General features: G+C 40.8%; 2 protein-coding genes across 2 annotated transcripts; one reads left to right on the forward strand and one right to left on the reverse strand.

The window, feature by feature from the left end:
* Positions 1-6,542: 6,542 nt before the first annotated feature.
* On the reverse strand, positions 6,543-13,048 carry hsp90b1 (heat shock protein 90, beta (grp94), member 1). Its single transcript, XM_040132689.1, has 18 exons — positions 12,884-13,048; positions 12,255-12,357; positions 11,768-11,909; positions 11,512-11,628; positions 11,063-11,394; positions 10,675-10,786; positions 10,418-10,546; positions 9,956-10,072; positions 9,705-9,842; positions 9,519-9,596; positions 9,344-9,409; positions 8,718-8,987; positions 8,320-8,565; positions 8,043-8,179; positions 7,827-7,905; positions 7,336-7,491; positions 6,931-7,026; positions 6,543-6,786 (listed from the first exon to the last, which is right to left on the reverse strand). The coding sequence occupies exons 1-18, from the start codon at positions 12,930-12,932 to the stop codon at positions 6,760-6,762; spliced, it is 2,394 nt and encodes a 797-aa protein (XP_039988623.1). The 5' UTR covers positions 12,933-13,048; the 3' UTR covers positions 6,543-6,759.
* Positions 13,049-14,510: 1,462 nt separating this feature from the next.
* nt5dc3 (5'-nucleotidase domain containing 3) lies at positions 14,511-24,217 on the forward strand. The gene is made up of 14 exons (XM_040133334.1): positions 14,511-14,919; positions 16,153-16,337; positions 16,499-16,573; positions 16,701-16,756; positions 17,028-17,118; positions 17,209-17,346; positions 18,238-18,298; positions 18,475-18,577; positions 19,097-19,198; positions 19,405-19,486; positions 19,621-19,707; positions 21,987-22,127; positions 22,247-22,311; positions 22,421-24,217. The coding sequence occupies exons 1-14, from the start codon at positions 14,634-14,636 to the stop codon at positions 22,683-22,685; spliced, it is 1,737 nt and encodes a 578-aa protein (XP_039989268.1). The 5' UTR covers positions 14,511-14,633; the 3' UTR covers positions 22,686-24,217.
* The last annotated feature ends 17 nt before the right edge of the window (positions 24,218-24,234 follow it).

The following is a 24,234-nucleotide window of genomic DNA, read 5'->3' on the forward strand; positions in this document are numbered from 1 at the left end:
TATCAGTCTATGAATGTGGACTAAACCGGTTTGCTGCGAATTTGAAATAATCAAAAGCACAGATATGGGATTAGAAATAAGCCAAAAAATTAGCAGACGGGTGTTGTCGGGCCACCCAGTCAGCGAGCCATTTACAGCGGATCCTCTCTTTTCCTTGAATGAAAATGGCTCTGGATTTTTGATCCAAGCATCTTCTGCTGCTTCTGGCTACAGGAAACCCACGCATGTGACCCAGGAATCCATGGCAACCACCTATCCAGGGATTGCGTATGAGCAGCAGCAGCAGCAGCAGCAGCAGCAGCGGCGCAGGAACTGCAGTCAGTCGCAAAATACAAATCATGAGACAGAGAAACCCTCGGGAGGATCAGTCAGAGATCGATTTTCACTGAGAGATGAGAGGACATATCGGGTGTCCATGTTATGTCTGTTCTCCAGGAGTAAGTTTAACATTTCTTGTTTTGTGGGCATTGGGACACTTTTTTTTTTTTTTGAATCTACTTTGTTTATTTGTACAGACCTGCAGTGAATGTCTCACACGACCACTTAAATAGCAAATCAAAATATTAGGATACAAAACTGGCAAATCGGATTTAAAAAAAAGAGCAAGCTAAAATAGATAAAGACGTGCTATTGCAGATTAATAATTACCATGTATTACCATGTCATCCACAGCATATGATTAATCATTTATAATGAGAACAAACAGGTGAAAATTAAAAAAGCTCTAATGTACTGGAAAAACAGCCTTGCATTCACACTCTAACTCCAGCTATTATTAATTTGGTTCAAAAACTAATTCATAGCCGTAAGACAAAGGCTCGTTATAGAAGGAATGTCCCTTTGACAGCACCAGGAGTTGGGACCCCATTTCTTATTTCAGAGAGGGAAAGGATAATAAATCTGACGCTTTCAGAACTTTGTGACACCCAGGCAGATGCTGTATGCTGCTCAGTATTGGAAAGAAACTGTTCTGACAAAAATATTCCTGGCCTGAAACTAAAACGTGATGGTCAACACACTTCGTATAGTTATCTATGGTGAGCCCTTTGCATTTAAAGTGACAAGCGATGCAGTCATTTGGGTTTTAAAAATGTTTCCAAAGTGTATAAAACAGTACTTCTTAGAACCTGGACCTTCCTTTAGGCTTTCTCACAATAGCAGAAAAACAAATTTCTGGGATCCATATGTGCCCTTAAACCTGTAAAACTGGTAACTCAAGGAGAAAGGAGAAACAGAACAGAAGACAGGAGGGGACAAGGAAAGATAAAATAAAAATCATGACAACAAAAACGCAGAGAAAACAAAGTTGTACAGCGAGAAAAACCAGACAACATTAAGCTCCAGGAGAAACACTGGAGCAGGTTAGGTGAGTTACATTTGAAAGCCAGCAAGTAAAAGTGATTTTGAGTGAAAAAAGAACATATGGCAGGAGGAAAAGAACAAAGCATTTAGTCCTGGACTTAAGGACAGAGAGAGGCCTTTGGACAGAGGATCTGAAGTTAGTGTTTTGATTGGGACACGTGGTGGTGCTGGCGACTGTATGAAAAACTCTGGGACTGCCGAATGTGCAGCAACCCCTCTTTTGTGTGCGACATATTGCAGGGATTATCATGTTGAGGTGGCCTTTAATGGTGGCGAACCGAGGGCAAAGAAAGACGAAGGAATAGCTCTACAGGTTAACAGCAGGAAATCACTTGAGGAAGAAAAAAAAGTCTCCCAAAAGAGCGCAGCTATTATCTGCCCTGGTTATCAGTCCTCTGTGCCTCTGTGGCCCTGCTATGAGACCCCTCCCCCTGCCGTGGCCCATATCTGTCAACCTTTATTGAGAAGGCACAATATTTTCTCACTCAGACGAACATATGGCACGTCCACGGAATGACCTGTAACGCAACACCGCTGCAGCTCAGCTGCTCGTTCTCAAACTTGCCACTCAAAACCGTAGCTTTCCATGTTGAACTGTCCAGCAAAGGGATTTTATTTGGATGTATACGGGACAACCCCATTCTGGTATCTAATATAAGAATAAGACATTAGAGACAGTTGTTAGTAGGGAACAAACACTGAGTGTCAGCCCTGCTCTCCGAACCTGAAGATTGTTTCCGTGTGTATGTTTATCAACAGACCAATGGAGCTTGCAATTGTGGATTATTACAGTTCAAAATGCAAAGAATTTCCCAATCGTCCCTAGGTTTCAGTAAGACTTTGGATTGTCATTTGGACAGTTCAATCGGGAAAGAATGAATAGTTTCATACGTGGTTAACTGTACATACAAACAAGTGCCGGCCTCTGTTGACATTTGGAATAAGGCTCAGTGTTTACACAGTACAACAGCAGGCGGTCAATCTACTGTATTTGACGTGTTGATGACAGAGTACATTAGATGCACTTGGCTAAAACTAAGGCAATCTAATTCAACAGTCCTGCAATAAATCCTACATTCATGAAGGTTATAATGTTCAGTTTTTGTTGATCCGGATTGAGCCCACCCTCCTTAATATCTATGAGGTGGACAAAACTGTAAAACCACCTGAAGAGGCACAACACAATTCATCAGTACGACATACTACAGCTTCCAAAGTGACAGTAAAGTTGAATCAACACCTCTCTAAAACAGCTTTGACAAAAGCTGAACATTGAAATCTTCGTGAATGAGCGGTACATGCTGGCGGCAGTGTGGGATCAGGCTACAATGCAAATTACACTACAAGAGCCACTTTTGAAAGATATTTTACTCTGTGCTAGAGGCTCTTTCATATGGAACTATTGGGAGGGGTAAAACAGATGTGACCAGCCAGGAGTCTATTAAGGGACATGTCACGTCAAAAAAGCACAGACACAGGATCAACCATTTCCACTATGCTCACTTGTAGTAACAGTATGACTAGGCTGACTTCTGTGGAACAGCTTTTTGTATATAACCTGAGACCAGGTGTGGGAATTCATTCATCTCAAAATGTATCCAAAGGACATGTGCTGACTGGGTAGTTTACCCACACACCTATCACATCATCCCGAGTGTTTCCTTACCTTCTCAGCAGTTAACACCTGCTATAAAGGCAGCTTCTGATACGTCTGATGCTTGTTCTCCAGTCTGGACCTCTCTCGCCTCTTTAATGGTGTGAAGTGCATTTTTAGCTTGTTCGTGGTACAAACATACTTAAGACTAAACTCGTGAGCCAACTGAATGAAAAGAATGATACCTGAAGACAAAGAGTTGTTTCCCTCACTTTGTGCAGAGATAATATTGCTGGTTTGGGGCCAACGTGAAGACATATGGATGAATAATATAACTACTCTGAAAACATTAAATCTGATCAGAAACTGTTAAACTGTAGTATTGTACCTAATGTTTAAAACTAAAACTGTCAGAAATCTGGTCTTTTAATAACAGTTGTGTTACTAAATTTTTACTCTGTGTTTTATCATGTCCATAAACTCAGGTATTTAAAAGTGACACACTAGCATTTGCCTTCTTTCTTATCAACACAACTTATAGTGCCATTCCTATTTTCAAGATGTGGGTGACTGTGCCACCTACTGGACACGGTGTGGTATTGTAAGACGTTGTTACATATCATTGAGATGTTGTGTCCTTACTTTACCAGTTGTGTTTGATGGAGGACCTGACTGAACACCTAAAGCACTTTGCTTAACAAATGTAGAGAACTTCCTGATCCATTTCCTGCATCCTATTCACAGTGTGCTGGCTGTTCCATAAGAGAAGCTCTGAGCACATTCGGGAGTTGAGATTAGGTCATGGCATGAAACAGGCAATGCATTAGATCAGCGCAGGTGAGAAGAGGTATGTGTGGTATTACATAAGAAATGTAATGTGCAACTTCACTTTGGAATTAAAATTAAAAGCATAATTAGGAGTATATTTTAAGATGCCCGTAGGTTATATGTCATACTTTTTTTTTTTTTCATGGAGACGATAAGATAATAAGATGAGATAATACAAGTAAGTCATTTTTGTTTCTTTGGGTCTTTCTGTATTTTGTTGCAAAGATGCTTTGTAAACAAAACCCCCGCAAGCCTTTCAAGCTTCCACAACAGTAACTCCTACTGTACCGTGGATATAGAAATAAGCTTATACAATTTGCTCTTATCAGGCTTCAGAGTTGTTGCCAAACCACATACAGACTGATAAGAAATGTCAGCCATGCAGTTTCCACTGGATTCATGACGATTATCTGGTGACAACAAGATTATTTAAATAAATACTTCCCTTATTTAAATTTGTTCTTGTCTTATTTTGATGCTGTATTGACTGAAAAATAATCAGCAACAAAACCTAATCTCTTTCCGTTGATGCAGCACAAAAGCTATCGTTACATTAATGAGCTTTGTGTTTCTACCATAAAGTTGATTTTTGGATTATCTGAGGCCTCAGCCTTTCCTTCACACCTGATCTATGATCAGTGCCTGCGCTCCCAGTAAGGGATTGGTTAGAGCCCAGATACTGCTGAGAGTTATTTGCGGAGAGCTTTGGGATGACACCAGTTCTGCTGCCAACGCCTGGCTCCTGACGTATTGTTGTATTCATACACAATCGACAGTGATTGACTGTTACCTGGATAGACTGCCTCTCTGTTAAACCCAGGATCGATTTTGTTCACTCCCCATAAATGAAAGAAAATGCATTGGTAAACTGCAACAAACTCAAGTCAATGAAGAAGTCAGTGAATACATCCTCTATATCAAGTCTTACCAGTGGAGGTCCTGTAGTCTTGGAGGTGCTGTAAAGAAAGCACAGGCACTTAGCCTTGTCCAGTTGATTACAAGTGTTGGGGAGTGCTGTGAAAACAGTGAAGGAACAAGAAAACATTTCACAGTAAAAGAAAATGGAATAATGACCAGTGCCACGAATCTTCTGTTTTAAAAAGCTTATCTCCAAGTGATTCATCAAATCATTGTGGTAAGGAATCATTTAATGTCACTACTGACAAATAACATTCACCACAAGATTAAACAATATAGGTCAAAAGTATATGGTATAGTATATGGCTTGACTTCCCTTCTCTCCTACTCCTCTCTGCTCACATATACAGTAATTTAATACAGCCAAATTCCCAGTGAAGCTGTTCTCATTTACTTGTTTTTGTGTTTCTGTTGTCAGACAATGGGACAAGTATGAAATGGTGACTGAAACACGGCCCATTAAGACTACAAGTTAACCAGCTGTCACTTCCAAGCCATTTCCAAGCTCCTGCTCTGCACTGCTAAAACCCTGATTTTATAACCACGACGTCACATAAGTTAAAGACAACGGCTGTACTCTGATTCCCGCTATATTTACCTGTAAAAATGATTGTTCAGAGAGAAAGTTAGAAGCTCTTTAACGTCTGTGTCAGCTGCCCTGCAGTCAACTGAATGAGACCATAGAGAGGTGTGCCTGTGGAGGGCAAGCCCAGCCTCGCGCTCGCGGGGCAATACTGGCGACTGTCTTCTACGTAAAGTAGCTAAGGTTTGTCCAAAAAGTTGCTTCAGTTGTCGCTAGGTGCTTTTTTGTTGGGGAAAAAAAATTGCTAAAGGGGTCTGAAAAGTCGGTAAATCTAGCGACAAGACGGATTAAGTTGGAAACACCGCCTGTAAATGCCCCCCTTAAGATGCAATAGAAACCGATTGCGCCAATGCATTTTGAAAGTGCAACGGCCAATGGGGAAACTCCAGCACTCAGTCGGTCAACAAATGGTGTAACTTTATCACTTAGTCATTGGGTCACGGGCATTCGCATTCATATGGCTGGCCCCGCTGTTGCGCTCCAGCCAAAAATAGATTACACATTTAAAGTTCTGCTTTTTCTTCCTCTTTTTGAAGTAAGTAGTATGTGTAGATACATGTACAGCAGTGGTCCAGCTGGTACGCTGGGACCATTGGTAATAATGAGCCACATGAACCAGACATTTAGGCTGAATGTGTTCTCCATTAGGGTAATACAAGGTTCATGGTGTAGTGGACCAAAGTGGTGGAGACATCTCTGTCCTAACCTAGCAATGATGGTTTTACAACTGATTATTTATTGTAGTTTGAGGAAATGTCCAAGATTTAGATGTTGATGTGGAGGCATGTTGATTCAAGGTTTTTTTTGTTTCGTATTTTTTTTTTTTTTTTTTTTTTAAATTGGATTATCTGTGTGAAAAAGATGTTAAGGATGTTCAAGAAATTAAATTTTTCAAATATATGCTTTTAAAAGATGGAAGGGTCAGAGTTGAAATAACAGAAACAAGCACAAACCACTTCCCTCTCTGTTTAAGCTTTTACAGTATTTTTTCTGTTACCTCGGCATATTAAGTAATTTCTGCGGTATTTCTGTGGCCTCTAGAGATTTTTGGTTACCTTATGTTGCTTTTAGAATCTCAGAATCCTGATTGATACAGTTTTTTGTACAATGTTGGTCCGCCACTTTCAAAAACATTTCATCTACACCTCCAAGTCTTTCAGTTATATGTATATCTTTTAATGTCAATGTGTTTCACAACACCAAACAAATAACTGTACGTTGTTTTTCCAGGAAACATTTATTCGATCAAGAGACAGGATCGCATCTTTCCATAAACAAGTCCGTTAAATATTAACAAATTTACAGTCATGAGGAATGTAATAAAAAAAAACAAAAAACAAACAAAAACAAAAAACGCTCGCCTTAAAAAAACCCAACCCAGGGACCCCACCCAGGATAACAACCACAGTGGTGCTGGAACAAGACTCAAAACCCATTTCCAGCTCCATTGTTATATGCTCTTCCATCCAGTGCGTCACAGTTCATCTTTGTCCGTTTTTGTCTGCAGGGGAACAAGATCAAAGTTATTTAAAACAAACAAACAAACAAACAAACAAACAAACAAACAAACAAACGCAAGGAGTAAATACTCCAGAATCTGAATTCTTTACATCCGAAGGAGCCACAACTTGTTAAGGTTTCTCACCGTTTCCTCATCGTCTTCCTCATCCACAATTTCATCGTTATTTTCAGCGTCATCCTCTGCTGGCTCTTCTGGCTCCTCTTCTGGTTCTTCTTCAATCTGTAGAACAGTCACATACTTTAACATAAAAATCACTGAGCTGACACAACCAGAATCACCCAACTGGGCAAAATGAAGGAGGTAGGGATGTTTAAACTGTTTACAAAGACAGAAAGTACAACAAAGTAAAGGAAAGTGGAACTATTTCCAATGAAAAATGAATATTGTTTAATCAAGTCAGATAAGAATGTGTTCACTGGCTGTGGAAGAGGAGATATGACTTGAAACTTGCATACTGAAACTGGAAACATTTACTATGCAAATGCATATGCACAGTAACACAGTATGTGGCAGCCCACATTGACTTGCCTGTTCGTCCAGGGGTACATTCATACTGAGTCGGAGCATGCGCTCTATCCTGTCTCCATAGGCCTTTGTGTCAGCCAGCTGGTAGCCTGAGCGCAGCGTGGCCGTCTCAAACAGAACCACGGCCAGATCTGACGCAGTCTGGTCCTCAGCGTCATTCTGAAGGACATAGGGAAGAGAAACTGTTCAGCTCTCTGCAGTGACTGGTACATTTTATGTTCAAAAAGAGCGCACTGGAAGCAATTAATGCATATTAATAGGCTATTTCATCATATTAAAAACGATAAATCACTAATACAGCTTCCCATATTTAGCCATATTAGATGTGTAGTGTGTTTTAAAATTGCCAAAAACTATTGCTTGATGTGAATGAAATGACGTATTATTTTTAGCTTATTTTTTTCCTAAAAAAGCAACAAATTATTCTATACATCACATAATATGGCACCATTAAAATAGAACAAATATAGTGAAGTGACAGTGGTCAGACTTACATTGACTTTGTTAAGCATCTGCTTGATGAGAGGATGTTTAGGGTTGATTTCTAATGTTTTCTTCTGGCTGGCGTAATAACTAAGAAAAAGGGAGAGGAATTGCCAAATAAGCTCAACAGTCAGTCAGGCAGGCCACGACATGTTCTACATTTGCGTTTTACAACTGTGACAACGAGCATAAACGCTGTTGATCAAGACTGGATCATCATTACTCACTTTGTAGAAATGTCTTTTCCTGTCTGGTAAGCCTGTGCCTTCATGATCCTCTCCATGTTTCCTGACCAGCCATACTGACTGGCAACTAACGCGCAGGGTGAGTCGGTTAGCCTCTGAGAGAGGATGGCCTTCTCAATCTATGGGAAAGACAGCATCACATGAAATAGTGAGGGCAGATGGAACAGACATAACCAAGCAGCTGCAGAATAATTTTAAATCGCACTGTGGATGGTACTTATTTCCTATGTCATGAATATAAAAATAAATAGCTCTCTACCTTGTCCTTCAGGGCCTTGTCCTTCAGCCAAGTGGTGAGAGGTTCATAATCTTTCTCCAGGGCCTCTCGCTTCTCTTTGGCCTTTTCACTCTCATCAAATTTGACACCCTCCTTTGCCACGTTCTGGAAACGTTTTCCGTCAAACTCAGGCAGTGCTTGGATGCAGTACTCGTCCACAGGCTCTGTCAGGTAGATCACCTCATAGCCCTTCTTCAGCAGCCTCTCAACGAAGGGAGAAGACTCCGCCTACAGAAGAATAATACAGATGATTAGTACTATGATTCTTTCTTTGGCTTAACTGTATGAGTTTAAATGCATGTCATTTAAATCATATGTTCTATGTAACAGACTGTTTAGTTTTTAAATTCTTTTCATTATCATTTCAACCACCCACTCACCTCCTTCCTGCTGGTACCAGCCATGAAGTAGATCTTGTCCTGCTTCTCCTTCATGCGCTCCACGTACTGCTCCAGGCTGGCCAGGACCGTTTCACTGTTGGAGGTCTGGAAGCGCAGGAGCTTGGCCAGACGGGTCCTGTTGGAGTGATCCTCAATGACACCCAACTTGATGTTGGTTCCAAACTCCTTCCAGAACTTATCATTGTACTGTTCCTCTGCAATCTTCTTGATCATGTCCAAAGTCTTACGCACCAGCTTCTTACGGATAACCTGAACAGGGACAGGATAAGCAATGATTTCTTTGCCATTTCCTGCTTATAGTAAGTTTAATTGTCCTTATTCTTAAGCATTTTTCTTGTTTTTATAACTTTTTATTTTGTTCTCTTTCCATTCCTTCTTCCTGCAAAGCACTTTGACTTCTGATTTGACTTTCTTTCCTGCTTGTTATCAACAATCTTTTTGCATCTAGTTAAAAAAGGAATTTAAAATGCCTCAAATGTCAGAAAAGACCAGATACATTATAGACTAAATGCTAAACTACAAAAGCTAAAAAGCGACATTTACAAATATAAAATGAAAAGTAATTGGTATTGAGATGGTTTATTCATCTTAGATGTGAGGCTCACCTTGAGCAGTTTGTGCTGCTGCAGAGTCTCTCTGGACACATTAAGGGGAAGGTCATCAGAGTCAACCTAGCAAAATAAATTTAGATTAATCACAGTGCTGGTGTCATTAAAGCAAAGACTGAACAGTGCATAATAGCACATGGCTCTGTCATAAATTGAGTTAGAAATCACTCACCACTCCCTTGATGAAGTTCAGGTACTTGGGCATCATGTCGTTGAAGTCGTCCGTGATGAAAACTCTCCTGACAAACAGCTGTTACAGAAAGAGACATTTATTTAGAAACAGGTGATGAAATTCATAAATATTATTCTATAAGCACATACAATCCCTTATAATGAAAATATTGTTCGAGCTACATACCTTGATGTAGTCGTTCTTCTTGGAGCCATACTCGTCGAACAGGCCGCGGGGAGCTGAAGTGGGCACAAAAAGGATGGACTTGAAGGTAACCTCACCCTCTGCTGTGAAGTGGATGTGGGCCAGAGGGTCGTCGCTGTCCTGTTGGGAGATCATAACATAGTTTGAATGACTAAAATTCAACTTGTTGAGCCCACAAGGACGCACACAATCTACACTGAGGTTTGACAAAGCGTTTCTTTTCAGGTACCTACCTTGGAGAACGTCTTGTAGAAAGCCTTGTACTCATCCTCTTCAACCTCCTTAGCTGGTCTCTGCCAGATGGGCTTGATATCATTCATCAGTTCCCAGTCCCACACAGTCTTCTCAACCTACAAACATGACGAAACATTTTCAAAAATTGGCCCAAAATATGCATTTTCAAACAATATCAAATGATCTCCCTAATTTTAGGTACAGCAGCAACTTAAACAAATCAAATATTCTCTCTATACTCTATATGTCATTATAAATTCTCAGGGGATGTCATGGTTTGCAGTCTAAGTTCATGGGGTTGGGGGGTTGACTCAATTAAATGTACTATCTGAGTTAAATGTTTTACCATACAATTTTAAATACATGAAAAAATATAGCACAACATATTAATAAAGATACATCTGATAGTCATCACAATATTAATTCTGTTCATATCACCCAACCCTAAATGGACTTCCTACCTTCTTTGTCTTTGGCTTGTCTTTGTCCTCTTCCTCCTCTTCTACCTCAGCCTCGTCTTCAGCAGTCTCTTTTTCTGGTTCATCTGCTGCCTCAGCATCTTCCTCGATGGGCTCCTCAACTGTCTCAGTCTGGCATGTTGAGAGGAAGAAATTATGGAACTGGCATTTGCTCTTGTCCATATTTGTCGTTTCATAATAGAACTATACTGGGATCAAGTCTGAGTCAAAGTGTGGAGGGAAGTATCTTAAGTAATCACCTTGCTGGCCCAAACGTAGATTGGGAAGTTGATGAACTGAGAGTATTTCTTGACAAGGTTCTTGATGGTCTCCAGCTCCAAATAGTCTGAGGCCTCCTCTTTCAGGACCAGCCTGAGGTTAGAAAAAGATGAGGAGGATTTAATTCAAAGTCAGTACCTTTTCTAACATTTGAGACTAGAGTATTAACAAGAGAACAGCATTCAAGGTCCAATTGAGTTGGTGTTAGTTTAATAATCTCTCCTAATTGCTGGTATTCTTATTAGTTTTTGGATAGAAGGGTGGCAGTGTAAATAGCTATAAGACTAACAGTAGTTGTTCATGATGTCAAAAACGATAAAACTGGTGTAAGTGACATTTAGCAATGGAAAAAACAAAATGTGAACCCACGTGATGGTGGTTCCTCTGCCCAGTGTGTCCCCGCGAGGGTCCTCTATGACAGTGAACTGATTAGAGTCAGACTCCCAGATGTGCTGGGTCCCATTGTTGTGCTTTGACGTTACGATAACTTTGTCAGCGACAAGGAAAGCAGAGTAGAAACCCACACCAAACTGGCCAATCAGCTCTGAGGTAGACTGTCCCTCAGACTGCATCTCTGTCATCTTGTTAAGGAACTCGCTGGTGCCAGACTTGGCAATGGTGCCCAAGTTCTTTACCAACTCCTCTTTGGTCATTCCAATACCAGTATCAGTGATGTGAAGCATGTTCTTCTCCTTATCAGACTGGGGAAGGGAACAATTGGGAAGAGTTAAGTTACAAACAGAGCAAGAACTATTAACATTACCAATATAGACTGCAACATAGAGTACATTTAAACACTCTCCAATTCATGTGCATACTTTTATTTTGATGGTCAGCTCTTCATTGGAGGCCATTGCATCTTCATTGGTTAGAGACAACAAGCGAATCTTATCCAGAGCATCTGAGGCATTGGAAATCAGCTCCCTAAGGAAGATCTGTAAGAGATAAACAAAAATAATTTGAGCATTAGTTTAGACTTTCCCTGATGAGGTCTGTAAGTCATACAATACAAGCATAGGAGTAATCTTGCAATACAGCTGAAAGTACTTCAAAATACTATTTATTACTGTTCACCTCCTTGTTCTTGTAGAGGGAGTTGATAATGAGCTTCATCATACGGTTGACTTCAGCCTGAAACGCATGTTTTTCTGACTTTTCTCTGAGTTCCTTAATCTGAGCTGCATTCAACCCATCCAGCTGGATAGCCTCCTCCTCTCTGAGGACAGACAGATATACACACACAGGTGAGATCAGGGGGAGTGCAAAACAAGAACACATAGCTGTCAACCAACATGAAAATCTTTTCTCCCTGTAGGGATTAGTATCCAAGTTAAAGGCAAAAAACACACAAGATTCCCTAGTTTTAATGAGGGATGTGCAGTAGATCCTGCAAAGCTTTCCCAACACTAACTTTTCCAAGGTTGCTCTGAGTGTTTGTGTGCATAAGCTTGGTCACACTGACCTTGGGCTGTTAACGTCAGGTTTAGTCGACCTTCTCAGATAGAGACCTACAGTTCACTCACCAGGCAAAATCTGAATACATATTCAAAGTGACACCTACCTCTGCACCACCTCATCATCTGTTCTGGAGCCATCCCTGCTTTTACCCAAGTCCTCCTCTACTGTCCCATCAACGTCAAGTTCATCTTCTGCCTTTACAGCAGCTGCCAAGGGACAAAAAGTTGTTAAGATTTAAAAAATTCTTACTAATTGCTGCAGGTATACCTGGTGAAATATTAAAGATTTAAGATGATCTCAGTAAGAATGACGCTCTGCAAGACATGATCAAAATCACCAAATAAATAAAGTGTAACGTTAGGTAGGCTGACTTTTATAAGCTGGAATATGGATTTGCATCTTTGCAACAGCAACAGTTTTTCATAGGGACGTTATCGGGCGTTAGACCGCTTTAACATACAGTACATGGTGCTTCTTCTAGAAACTTCGGGAAAGGCAATTAGGAATAACGGATACTGGCGTTTCTCTGAGAAATGTGGAGGAGCCAAATAGAGCATGCGTTCTTTCATTAACAAATTGACAAAACTAAACTCGGAAACCGCAAATCTACGAAGGCTGCAGTCATGAATGGGTACAAAAGCAAGTTAACGTTAGCTACTGGCTAACCCCGCTAGCTGCAATGTCGGGTAATAAAAGAAAGTGAGACGAGATAGCTAATTTTCCGCTACTCACCAAAGGCTAGGAGTGCGAAAAGAAGACCTATCAACCAAATTCGTTTCATTCTGAGATGAATGACGATGTGACTCTTCAGCTGCTGAGACAAAAGCCGGGGATCAGCGCACGCAGCTCTGCCTTTACAACAGAGACTGACAACCTGCCTCTCCCACCAAAAGAGCCCACTCTCTTAAACCCGTGACAACCGGCCAATGGCTGCGCACCACGCACAACCTTCGCCCAATCGCAGCACAGCCCACGGCACATGTCGCCCAATCAGATTCTTCAACATAAGTCGATACCCGAAAATCGTGGCTAGCCACCATTGGCCCAGAATGAATGATCAGCACATCACTTCCGAATATGTACCTCTCATTGTAAAAAGGAAAAAAAAGGAAAAAAAAAAAAAAAATCTCTGCCCAGTTAAAGTTTGATTTTCTTATGCAATTCACAGCCCAGTGACACACTGAAGCTTTGTGATGCAGTAGGTGCACACACGGTTTTTGGTTATGGCTCTGCTGTCACAAACGGTAGCATTATATCTGTGTCTGTGTTCTGGCTGGATCGTATTCAGGCTTTCTGGATTGTTTTGTTTTTTTTTTCCAATAAAGGTGTGGATTCACTGTAGTCATATATCCTACTCTGGAAGTACACAGTCCATGAGCACATGTCATCTACACCCTTGATCTTATTCCATACGGTGGCACTGTTAGTCAGATGAAAATGCAGATGCTGGCAAACAAACCCGACACACAGTCTGATCCATCTGAGATTATTTCATACTGGAATCCCCGTTGGATAGATTAATAATGCGCATTGCATGTGCACATTATTGTGATGTTTGCTCGACCTGTCTGAAGGGTGCATACCCGTGTGGGATCAGGCTACAGTTGTCAAATAGCAGTTGTAGTTACAGTTATGGGTGTGATGGGGTCGGGTGTGTATGTGTGTGTCTTAAAGTCTGATTTATCAAGACAAAAATGAGGTAGTAAATCAGGATAATGAGATGCTCAGTAATCATGATTTTGATTTGCCATGATTATTTTTGTCATTGCTAATATTTTATCTATTTTTCGGCTTCCATAAATGCCACTATGTCCAAGAGAATTTTTTTTTTTTACGTCTCCATGCTTTTAATACTATTGGATAATCAGGGAAAAGGAGATTAATGTTGAGAACATTTTGTGAACACCAAAAAATGTTGATTTTACTAGCATAGGGGGAAAAAACTGGAAATTAGCAAATATTCAGTGGATTTTTAAAAATGTTTTAAAGAATTAACCAAGTATCAAAAGTATTATCAATAACTTTTTTTTTTCTCTTTTCTTTTTTTTTGTCAAACCACTAATCATTCAACCAACCATTTCAGCTGCAGAGTACTGGTGGGCTTCTGGGTGTCTGGGGAAATAATGAAACTGCCATGTACAGGGATGGTAATCCGGCTCAACCGCTGGCCCGCACGTTACAGCGGCTCTGAATAACAACGGATCCGCTTTCTGGATTATGTGTACTTAATGTATGTCCCTGCTAACTGTCGCGGCCGTCTAGAGGGCTGCTAGAGACGACTGAACTCCAGGCGCACCAGCCTCTGATTCGCTGGTTGGGGCTGGGACCGTGCTAAACACGGAAGTGACTTACACGGCGAAAAAAAAAAAAAAAAACACCCCGGGGACACTTTCGGTATTTACAGAGGAACCTCTCCACGGCGTGCAGTCGTCCGGCAGTCAAGTGCGACCTACACACGGGCTGCCACCCAAAGAGCCGAGCTATGGCGCCCCTGTCTTTGCCCCTGTCGTCTCTGCTGAAACACAAGGACTGTCTGCAGAAGGCGAACGTTTTCTGCAACGTTTTAAAGGGTTCACAGCACCGGCCATTCAGGTCCTGCTCATGGAAACGGAATTTCGGCGCGGCACACCGTGGAGTCGGTCAACTGCTGTCGCGCCGGCCCAGAGCCAAAAACTACGCAGCATCTGTTTGCAGCGGCTCCTCTGACGGCCAGGGCATGACAGAGAGGCTGTGGTCTGTTTACAATGAGACCAAAAGGCAGACAGAAGGTACGAACATCGATAAAAACAGCAGAGCGACCATTCGGTCGTCAGAATACGGCACTGCGGTAAATACAGAAACGGCTGACGCCTTTAAAAACCCTGTTATGACCAATGTGTCCGGCGGAGTGATGCACCAACTATTTCCGGAGTCTCACATTGGCAGCCCTTTGAAACCACAAACCGAGCCTGCAAATGTTGTGGGAATTATGCACCGTAGCTAACAGGCTATGATACTCTGTGTCGCACGTACATGGGACTGGACAAAAACAACTCGCCTGTAAAATATAATGAGGTCCAGGGCAGCAGCCATGCCATTAAGGCGACCAACGTGAAGCTTCTAACACGCAGTCTTTCTCGAATTTTAGTTGGTTCAAATCTGTACATGGTTTTGAGGGTGTTGTGGTGCTTTGCAATATATATTCTAGGGTATTTTCTTTTATTTTGTCCAAACCCTAAGCACAACTTCAAAGAACTTTTGTAGTACCCAAATATTAACAGTGTATCCCATTTAAGGTGAACATAACAACATGGAACCTTGTAAAGTATAATGGAATAATACTCAGGGAAGCTTATGATGTGCAGTATTTGTTGAGAATATACCAGAGAAGGGTCAGTTCAGCTCTGTGGTGATTTTGTAGGGCATTTAATGATATGCTAAAGTGCTCCTATTATTTTGTCCCCTGATGAACAAGCGCTTGAATTGGAATTAGAAAGGTGCCATCAGCTTAAACCAGCAGCAGACATAATGCACTAATTTTGAGGAGCCAGTTGTGCGCAAGAACTTCTAATTTCATGGTAGGAATGACCAGTTAGTGATGTCAAATTTTAAGTTAATAGCGATGTGGACAAAAAATGTACCTACCTCCAATATTTGCTTGGTTCTGTACAGATGTTTATGGACAAAGGATTTTGGAGGTGCCAGCAGAAATTTAAGCAAGCAACTAGATCACATTTTGTACTTCACACAGCTCCACATGTTTCACTCCTCCTGAGATAAAACAGGCCTATTTTTGCCCAACCTTTGAAACCAACTAAATCGATAGTACCTATGTTCTTTAGAAAGTGGTGGTGCTGAGTAATAAGCGACAGTAGTTGAACAGATATCTAACATTCAGGTTCTCCATAGCGGTGTATACTGGCCCTATTCCAACACTGCTCTGACTTTCTGTCATAGCATCATATGATATTCCCAGATGGAAGCAAACTGCAAACTAACCTCCAGTGGTTCTCTCTTCTCAGACTTGATCCCAGTCATATCGACCAAGTCAGTCGACCCCGACACCATTTTTGCCAACAACGAGATGAGCCTGCGCGACACAGAGATCTACGGCTTCGACTATGACTACACCCTGGCCTTCTACTCCAGCCACCTCCACACCCTCATTTTCAACATAGCGAGGGACATCCTCATCGCAAAACACAGGGTGTGTGCAGTGTGTCACTCTTTTAAACCTGTCACTTCAAATATATTTTTGTTCCAGATACATACAGAGGGACAATATATGACCATATGCGTTCCTTTATCTGTCATGTTGTCCTTCATATCAAATTCAGATTTTTTTGTTGTTGTTTTTTTGTCCAATAGTATCCAGAGGGTCTGCGAAAGTACGAGTATATTCCAAATTTTGCTGTTAGAGGACTTCATTATGACGTTCAGAAGGTGAGAAGGTCTTTTCTTGTCTAACTCGAAAAATGGACACATTTGGTTTAAAGACATTTTGCATGTATTGAACTGTAAGCTCGGTGTGTGGATCATTTTTGTGAAAACATTAAATGATTTGCAACAGGCACTGCTGATGAAGATAGATGCTTTTCACTACATCCAGTTGGGAACTGTATACAGGTATCTGTTCAGTGTATTACACCAGGGTGGGGGGTAAAATATAAAATTTAACCGACACTAAGTGAGTATAAAATGGTTTTTCACACCATGTAAGCAACAGACGTAGACAGTTAAAAATGTTTAATGTATAGTTAAGGCAATCATTCAACATTCAACATAGGCTGAAGTTTTTACAGTTCTAACTTTTTTGTGGTTTACACACGCTACTAATAAAGCACAATGAATCCTATTGTCGTCGAAGGGTCTGTAATATTTCATGCTTCTCCTACAGAGGTCTTCATCCAGTTCCTGATGAGGAAGTAATTGCCATGTATGAAGGTTGTCACGTACCTCTAGAGATCATGAGCGACTTCTACGGCAAGGTGATGAGCACTCCGACACCTGTCTGCATGAACACAGGTACACACATGCAAAAACAGCAGAATATAATTATGTCAGTCACTGTCCTGCAGAGTTCCCATGGCCACACCATGAAGCAGTTCATGGACATATTCTCCCTGCCTGAGATGACCCTCCTATCCTGTGTCAATGACTTCTTCATGAGGCACAATATCGACTATGAGCCAGTCCATCTCTACAAAGACGTAAAGGTGAACTCTCTTCTTATCATTCTACCTTCGTTCATCAGTGTTTTGGGAAATTATGATCGGATGACTCAGAATCACTCTCCTTTTTCCCTGATGTAATATCCCAGAGGCCAGTGTGTATATACATAAAATCCAGCCATATATACATGAATCTCAATGTATTTACATGTTTCCAGTGTGCCATGATACTCCAGCCATTCGATGCCGTCTTAATTTTAGCTCTTGAGAACTGGTGTCTAATTTTAGTCGAGCCAGCCCGCCTCCAGCCATCTGTGTCTGTTCACAGGTGGCTCTGCTACTTCAGAGGGAGAGGGGCGAGAAATTAGCGCTGTGTTCTCCCTTTGAGGGCAGCTATCATGCTGGTCCTGTCTATTCTGTGTGACATCGCAGCATTTTTGACAGATCGCTGTCATTAAAGGCCCCCTCACACACTCTGTTCCACGAGCGCCTCTCCTATCTTTTCAAGGACACCCTCCTTAATCTTTTTTTTTTTTCTTTTCAAGCCTGATTTATTATTCATTATGAAGCCTTTCATTTTTTTAAAGTTTATTTTCCTTTGACTTTTGTGAACATCAAAAAGGCTTTGTATTTGAAAAACTTCCTTTAAGTTTATCCTTACTTCTCCGTCTCTGTTCACTCATTCCGCGATTCAAAAGCACAAGATAAACAGATGAAAATGTGGTGAAAAGTTTCTCTCTGTCTCACAGAAGTAACTAAATTCCAGGATGTGTTTTCTTCATGTTTAATTTGTATGCACAGATGCACTTTCTTCATGCTTCCAAGTCAATCGTTTATATACAGAGCAACGTGTTGCTGCATGAGCTGAATGTTAACATTGTGTCACTGAAGTCAAGACTTCCAGGCTGAGATCTGTGTACTTTTTCCTCCTCATAGGAAGCCATTAGAGATGTTCACGTCAAGGGCATTATGTACCGAGCTGTGGAGGCAGATATTGGTAATGCTGTTTGATTTATAATACTTTGTTCTATCTAGTGTAAGAGAAATTATACTGCCACATCTGAGTTGTTGCAAAGAGATGAAAAGGTTATTAGAATTATATCAATACCACCCACACCAACCCCTTCCCTCTTCCTCTTTTTTTCTGCCTTTCTCTGTTTTCTCGTTTTTCAGAGAAATACATTTGCTATGGTGAGCAAAGCCACGCTGTGCTGAAGAAGCTGTCAGAGCATGGAAAAAAGATGTTCCTCATTACCAATAGCCCCTTTGACTTTGTGTAAGTGTGAGCAAACAGAGTGCAAGTGCTTCTTGGCATGGCTAATTAAAAATCCTGTGTACTTGGGTACAAACAGTTAATTGGTTCCAATGCATAATGCCCCAACTTTTATGGATGGGCATAAAAGTACTTGTAATTCATTGTAAGTCACTGACTGTGAGACTCTTTTGAATTCAGGGTTGTTTGCAAAAAAAATGAACAGCTATGTATGTCCAACCTTAAAAGGCTTCCCAGTAACCAAAGACATAAGACTTATGTCCTCGATTTAATAGTTTGATACATCCAGTCATCAAAGCAGCAAAACGTGCCTTAGCCAGATTGAAAATAACATGGCTTCTGTTTCTTTGAGTTTTGTTTAAAGTCACACTAACATAGTCAAAGATGGACATATTATTGCTGGTATCTGCGTCACTGTCACTCTGTGCTGTGCCTTCAGCTCAAGTGTTTGTCATTTCACCCGCACGATGGGCTTTAAGATGTTGCTGACAAGGTAAATTCACAAATGTTTGTCTCCCTTAGGGACCGAGGAATGAGCTACATTGTAGGGAAGGACTGGAGGGACCTGTTTGATGTTGTTATTGTTCAGGCCGACAAACCTAGTTTCTTCAATGACCGGAGAAAGTAAGTCTGTTTGTAGTCCACAGCTTATACTATGTCCATGTTATGCCTCTTATATCCCAGTAGGGGTCTCACTGTACCACACGGCCAGCAGTCACCAGTAGGCCTTGTACACTATTTGTAATCAGAATGTCCATTGGTGTATGTGTGTTTTGGAGCTGTTAATATTATAAAGTGGGTAAGATTTGTCTTTGCGTAATCTTTCCTAGACCTTTCAGGCGAGTGACAGACAAAGGTGCGTTGCTGTGGGACCGGATTCACAGGTTGGAAAAAGGGCAGATCTACAAACAGGTGTTGTGCCAGGAAATGACCATGTCATGCCAGTTAATTATTTCTGACAAATATTTCATGCACACGCCTAGATGAAACACATGGTTGATTTTTTTTTTTTTTTTTTCTCTTTAATGTGTGTTTGATCACTTTAGGGAAACCTTTATGAGTTCCTGAGACTCACTGGCTGGAGAGGATCCAAAGTGCTCTACTTTGGAGATCACATCTACAGTGACTTGGCAGTAAGCAGCACCCAGACATATGTACATCAAAGGGCTAATTATAACTACTCAAACCACTGTGGTATGAAAGATCATACTATCATGAACACAGAGGGGAGCCCTGCTTTGACCGTGCTCCATTAAAGATTTTATTTAAGACTGACTCTTTACACCCAACAGTCTAAATCTTTACGTTCTGTTACAAAGTGCACATAGTGAAATACTGAGCGACTGCTGGAAATGGAATATTGATAGTAAAATAAGTGGGTTGAAAATGTAATTCCTCATGGATTAAACCACAGTTAGTGTAGCTGTGCACTGGCTGACAGACATTTTAATGAGTGTCAGTGTCACAGCTACCACATCTTCAGTAGCAAGTATCACTGCACCTGACTGACCTCCTTATGCCTGATGCCTAGCAACTTGGCAACAGCAGCCCTGTTTGTTCTGCACTGAACAAACTACAGTAACTAGCATCTTGCTAATTTAGAGATATGGAACACTGCGTGTGTCGTTTACTCTAACCACAGCTAACAGTCAGCCTCACTGGCTGTAGGATGAGATCATTACTGTAAGTGGACACAGAGCAGAAGCTTCTCTGAATTACTAAGGCCTTACAGGGGTGGGAGGGAGGGATGGAGCGATATTTTCTTTTTTTCCTTTATACAGTTTGATAAAAGAATCCAAATACACAGAATTGGAAAGGATGTCCTCATTACTCTGATCCATTTCAACTTTGTTTTTTAATCTCATGTTTGCCTTTTGGAACAGATACACTTCAGTTTTAATTGGTGTTTTCTGCACTGGCCACCTAACAGGCTTCTCTACACTACGGCCTTGGGCACATAATTGCAACCAGAGGGATTAAGGCTCGAAGTCTATTTTCTTTCATCTCATGTGCAACTAAATTGACTGTATGTTGGGCTTTGAGTGCTGTTTAGTGCATCTGAGTATGCAATAGCTCTGTGACTGCATGTATGTATGTGCCGTAAGCTTGAAACTCCAGTGTATGATATGTAGAGGTCCACTGTGTTTTGTTTTTTTTTTCTCTTTAATGTGTGTTTGATCACTTTAGGGAAACCTTTATGAGTTCCTGAGACTCACTGGCTGGAGAGGATCCAAAGTGCTCTACTTTGGAGATCACATCTACAGTGACTTGGCAGTAAGCAGCACCCAGACATATGTACATCAAAGGGCTAATTATAACTACTCAAACCACTGTGGTATGAAAGATCATACTATCATGAACACAGAGGGGAGCCCTGCTTTGACCGTGCTCCATTAAAGATTTTATTTAAGACTGACTCTTTACACCCTAAATCTTTACGTTCTGTTACAAAGTGCACATAGTGAAATACTGAGCGACTGCTGGAAATGGAATATTGATAGTAAAATAAGTGGGTTGAGAATGTAATTCCTCATGGATTAAACCACAGTTAGTGTAGCTGTGCACTGGCTGACAGACATTTTAATGAGTGTCAGTGTCACAGCTACCACATCTTCAGTAGCAAGTATCACTGCACCTGACTGACCTCCTTATGCCTGATGCCTAGCAACTTGGCAACAGCAGCCCTGTTTGTTCTGCACTGAACAAACTACAGTAACTAGCATCTTGCTAATTTAGAGATATGGAACACTGCGTGTGTCGTTTACTCTAACCACAGCTAACAGTCAGCCTCACTGGCTGTAGGATGAGATCATTACTGTAAGTGGACACAGAGCAGAAGCTTCTCTGAATTACTAAGGCCTTACAGGGGTGGGAGGGAGGGATGGAGCGATATTTTCTTTTTTTCCTTTATACAGTTTGATAAAAGAATCCAAATACACAGAATTGGAAAGGATGTCCTCATTACTCTGATCCATTTCAACTTTGTTTTTTAATCTCATGTTTGCCTTTTGGAACAGATACACTTCAGTTTTAATTGGTGTTTTCTGCACTGGCCACCTAACAGGCTTCTCTACACTACGGCCTTGGGCACATAATTGCAACCAGAGGGATTAAGGCTCGAAGTCTATTTTCTTTCATCTCATGTGCAACTAAATTGACTGTATGTTGGGCTTTGAGTGCTGTTTAGTGCATCTGAGTATGCAATAGCTCTGTGACTGCATGTATGTATGTGCCGTAAGCTTGAAACTCCAGTGTATGATATGTAGAGGTCCACTGTGTTTTGTTTTTTTTTGTTTTTTTTTTAATATACTCAGACCTCCAGCCAAACAAACAGTTTCCTAAATCATTGAAAAATCATACTGTATACGGTATTTTGGGTTCAAGGCTGGTCTTCTGGTCATTTGTTCTGCAGGATCTGACGCTGAAACATGGCTGGAGAACAGGTGCCATCATCCCTGAGCTGCGGAAAGAGATCAAGATTATGAACACAGAGCAGTATGTGCACATGATGACCTGGCTACAGGCACTGACTGGACTTATTGAACAGATGCAGGTCAAGAAGCTTAACAAAAACTTTTGTCAGTCTTCCATGCAGCATTTCCTCTTTCATCTTTTTGTCTCTAACCTCAGCTTTTTGTGCTTAACTTCTATGCACTGCTCAAACTCAAACAGGTACACAGAGATCCGGCATCTCAAGCTGTCGTTGAGGAGTGGATTAGAGAGAGAGAAGCCATGAGGTAATGGAGAGAATTACTTTGGTATTCATGAGCAGTTTTGATAATATACTGAGCTCTTGTAGAACTGATCTAACCGTATGCTTATGGTATGAATGTGTTTTAATCGCAGGCCACAGACGAAGGACATCTTCAACGCGCAGTTTGGGAGTCTTTTCCGAACATACCACAACCCCACTTACTTCTCACGCCGGCTGTCGCGCTTTGCTGACATCTACATGGCCACCATCAGCTGCCTGCTCAACTACGACTTCCAGCACACCTTTTTCCCCCGCCGTACTCCCCTGCAGCATGAGTCCCACATCTGGCCTGAACACAGCCCCGATGGCCTGAGCATCTCCTCAAAGCTCCACAAGTCCAAAGCAGAGTCCGATTAGAGAGAGAGAGAGAGAGAGAGATAGAGAGAGAGATAGAGAGACACTGTTCAAAAATAAAGAACAGGATTGAATGATCTCCATTGCTGATTTAAACTTAACTAAACTTTTGAGATAAGGCATTTTAGAAGATGAATGCCACATTTTAAGTTACAACTGGTAACAATCATGTAAACTGTTGATGTTTATTAAGCTTTAAACTAGTTAGTTATGTATATCCTTTCAAATAATTCAGTGGATTTAGTGCTTCTTAAACCAAATGGCTATGACAGAACAAACATACTGACAATTTCATTTTAATCATACATATTTTGTATTTTAGATTTTTATTTGGGACATTGAAGGCACTGATTTTTTTTTGTGGCGCTGAATGTGTACTTGTGTCTGTGTATGAGAAAGGTTTGTAGTGAAAGATTACATGAAGGTGATGCATTTACACAGTTTAAACAATAGGGGGCAGTCACACATCAAGTCTATCATGGTGAGTCTCTAGCATGAATTGTAACCCCTCTTTAAAGATTATCTTTGCCTTTTTTCTCCTTTGCATTTGTAAAACTGTCGATTTGTAAGACTGTTGGCGAAATACTCAGATGTGACATTTGCATTACAAACTCTGTTGCCTTAATATCTTCTTCACATAACTGCAATGTATATATTTTTGTAATAGCCTAATATTATTTATGGTAATCAAGCTTTTCAAATGTTGCCAGCAAGCCTTTTGGTACATTTAATTTTGAACTGCATATTGTGATACACACACATTGATGTTCACAGATGTTTTCTTTTAATAATTTTCACACAACACAGCCTGTATGTCTCATTTAGGCAGAAGAGAAATGCTAATTGTCAGGAAGCAATAGAGCATTATGGCTATATTTAGCATGGGTGTTGCTATTTGATCTGTGAAGGCAGCACTGAGTTTGTCACTTTTTGGAGAAAATGTGTGAAATCCTGTAACACATGCTGGGACGTAGGCTGGAGGAGGATGTGTTTCATATTTAAGATGGAATTGAAGAGTTTTTAATGAATTTGAAAAAAGGGAATTCTTAAATACCAGTGGCCACAACCAAGACCTCATGGTCTATTTTATTTATCTGTCTCAGTAGTTTTAAATATGTCTTTATGAAATGTATTTCTATTTTACTATTTATTAAAATGGAAATGGCTTACTGATCGTAGCCCATTGCTTATGTCATTATTGAAAAGCACTATGCTTTTTACTTTGCTATTGGCCGTATGAACAACAAAACGACGTTTTCATAATTGGAAAATTCATTTTGAGGACTAATTGATTCCTTGTTGAAAACTCTTCAACTTTCCAATTACCATTATAGCAGTGGGTTTGTTGGGATTAATCCCTCCAAATCGTGTTACGGACCAATTTCTCTTATTGCATTTGGGGCTTTCTCTAACAGGTGCACAATCTGAGATCTTAGAAATGAGAAAAGCCGAGTGGTTTGACAGGGATCAGAAATGATAAGATCAATGACGCTGTGTCCTGAGCTGAGCAGAGTGTCTGTGGGTTAGGTCTCTGGCCTCACAACTGTTCCAC

Source organism: Xiphias gladius, chromosome 8, assembly GCF_016859285.1.
Source record: "Xiphias gladius isolate SHS-SW01 ecotype Sanya breed wild chromosome 8, ASM1685928v1, whole genome shotgun sequence".
NCBI lineage: Eukaryota > Metazoa > Chordata > Actinopteri > Istiophoriformes > Xiphiidae > Xiphias > Xiphias gladius.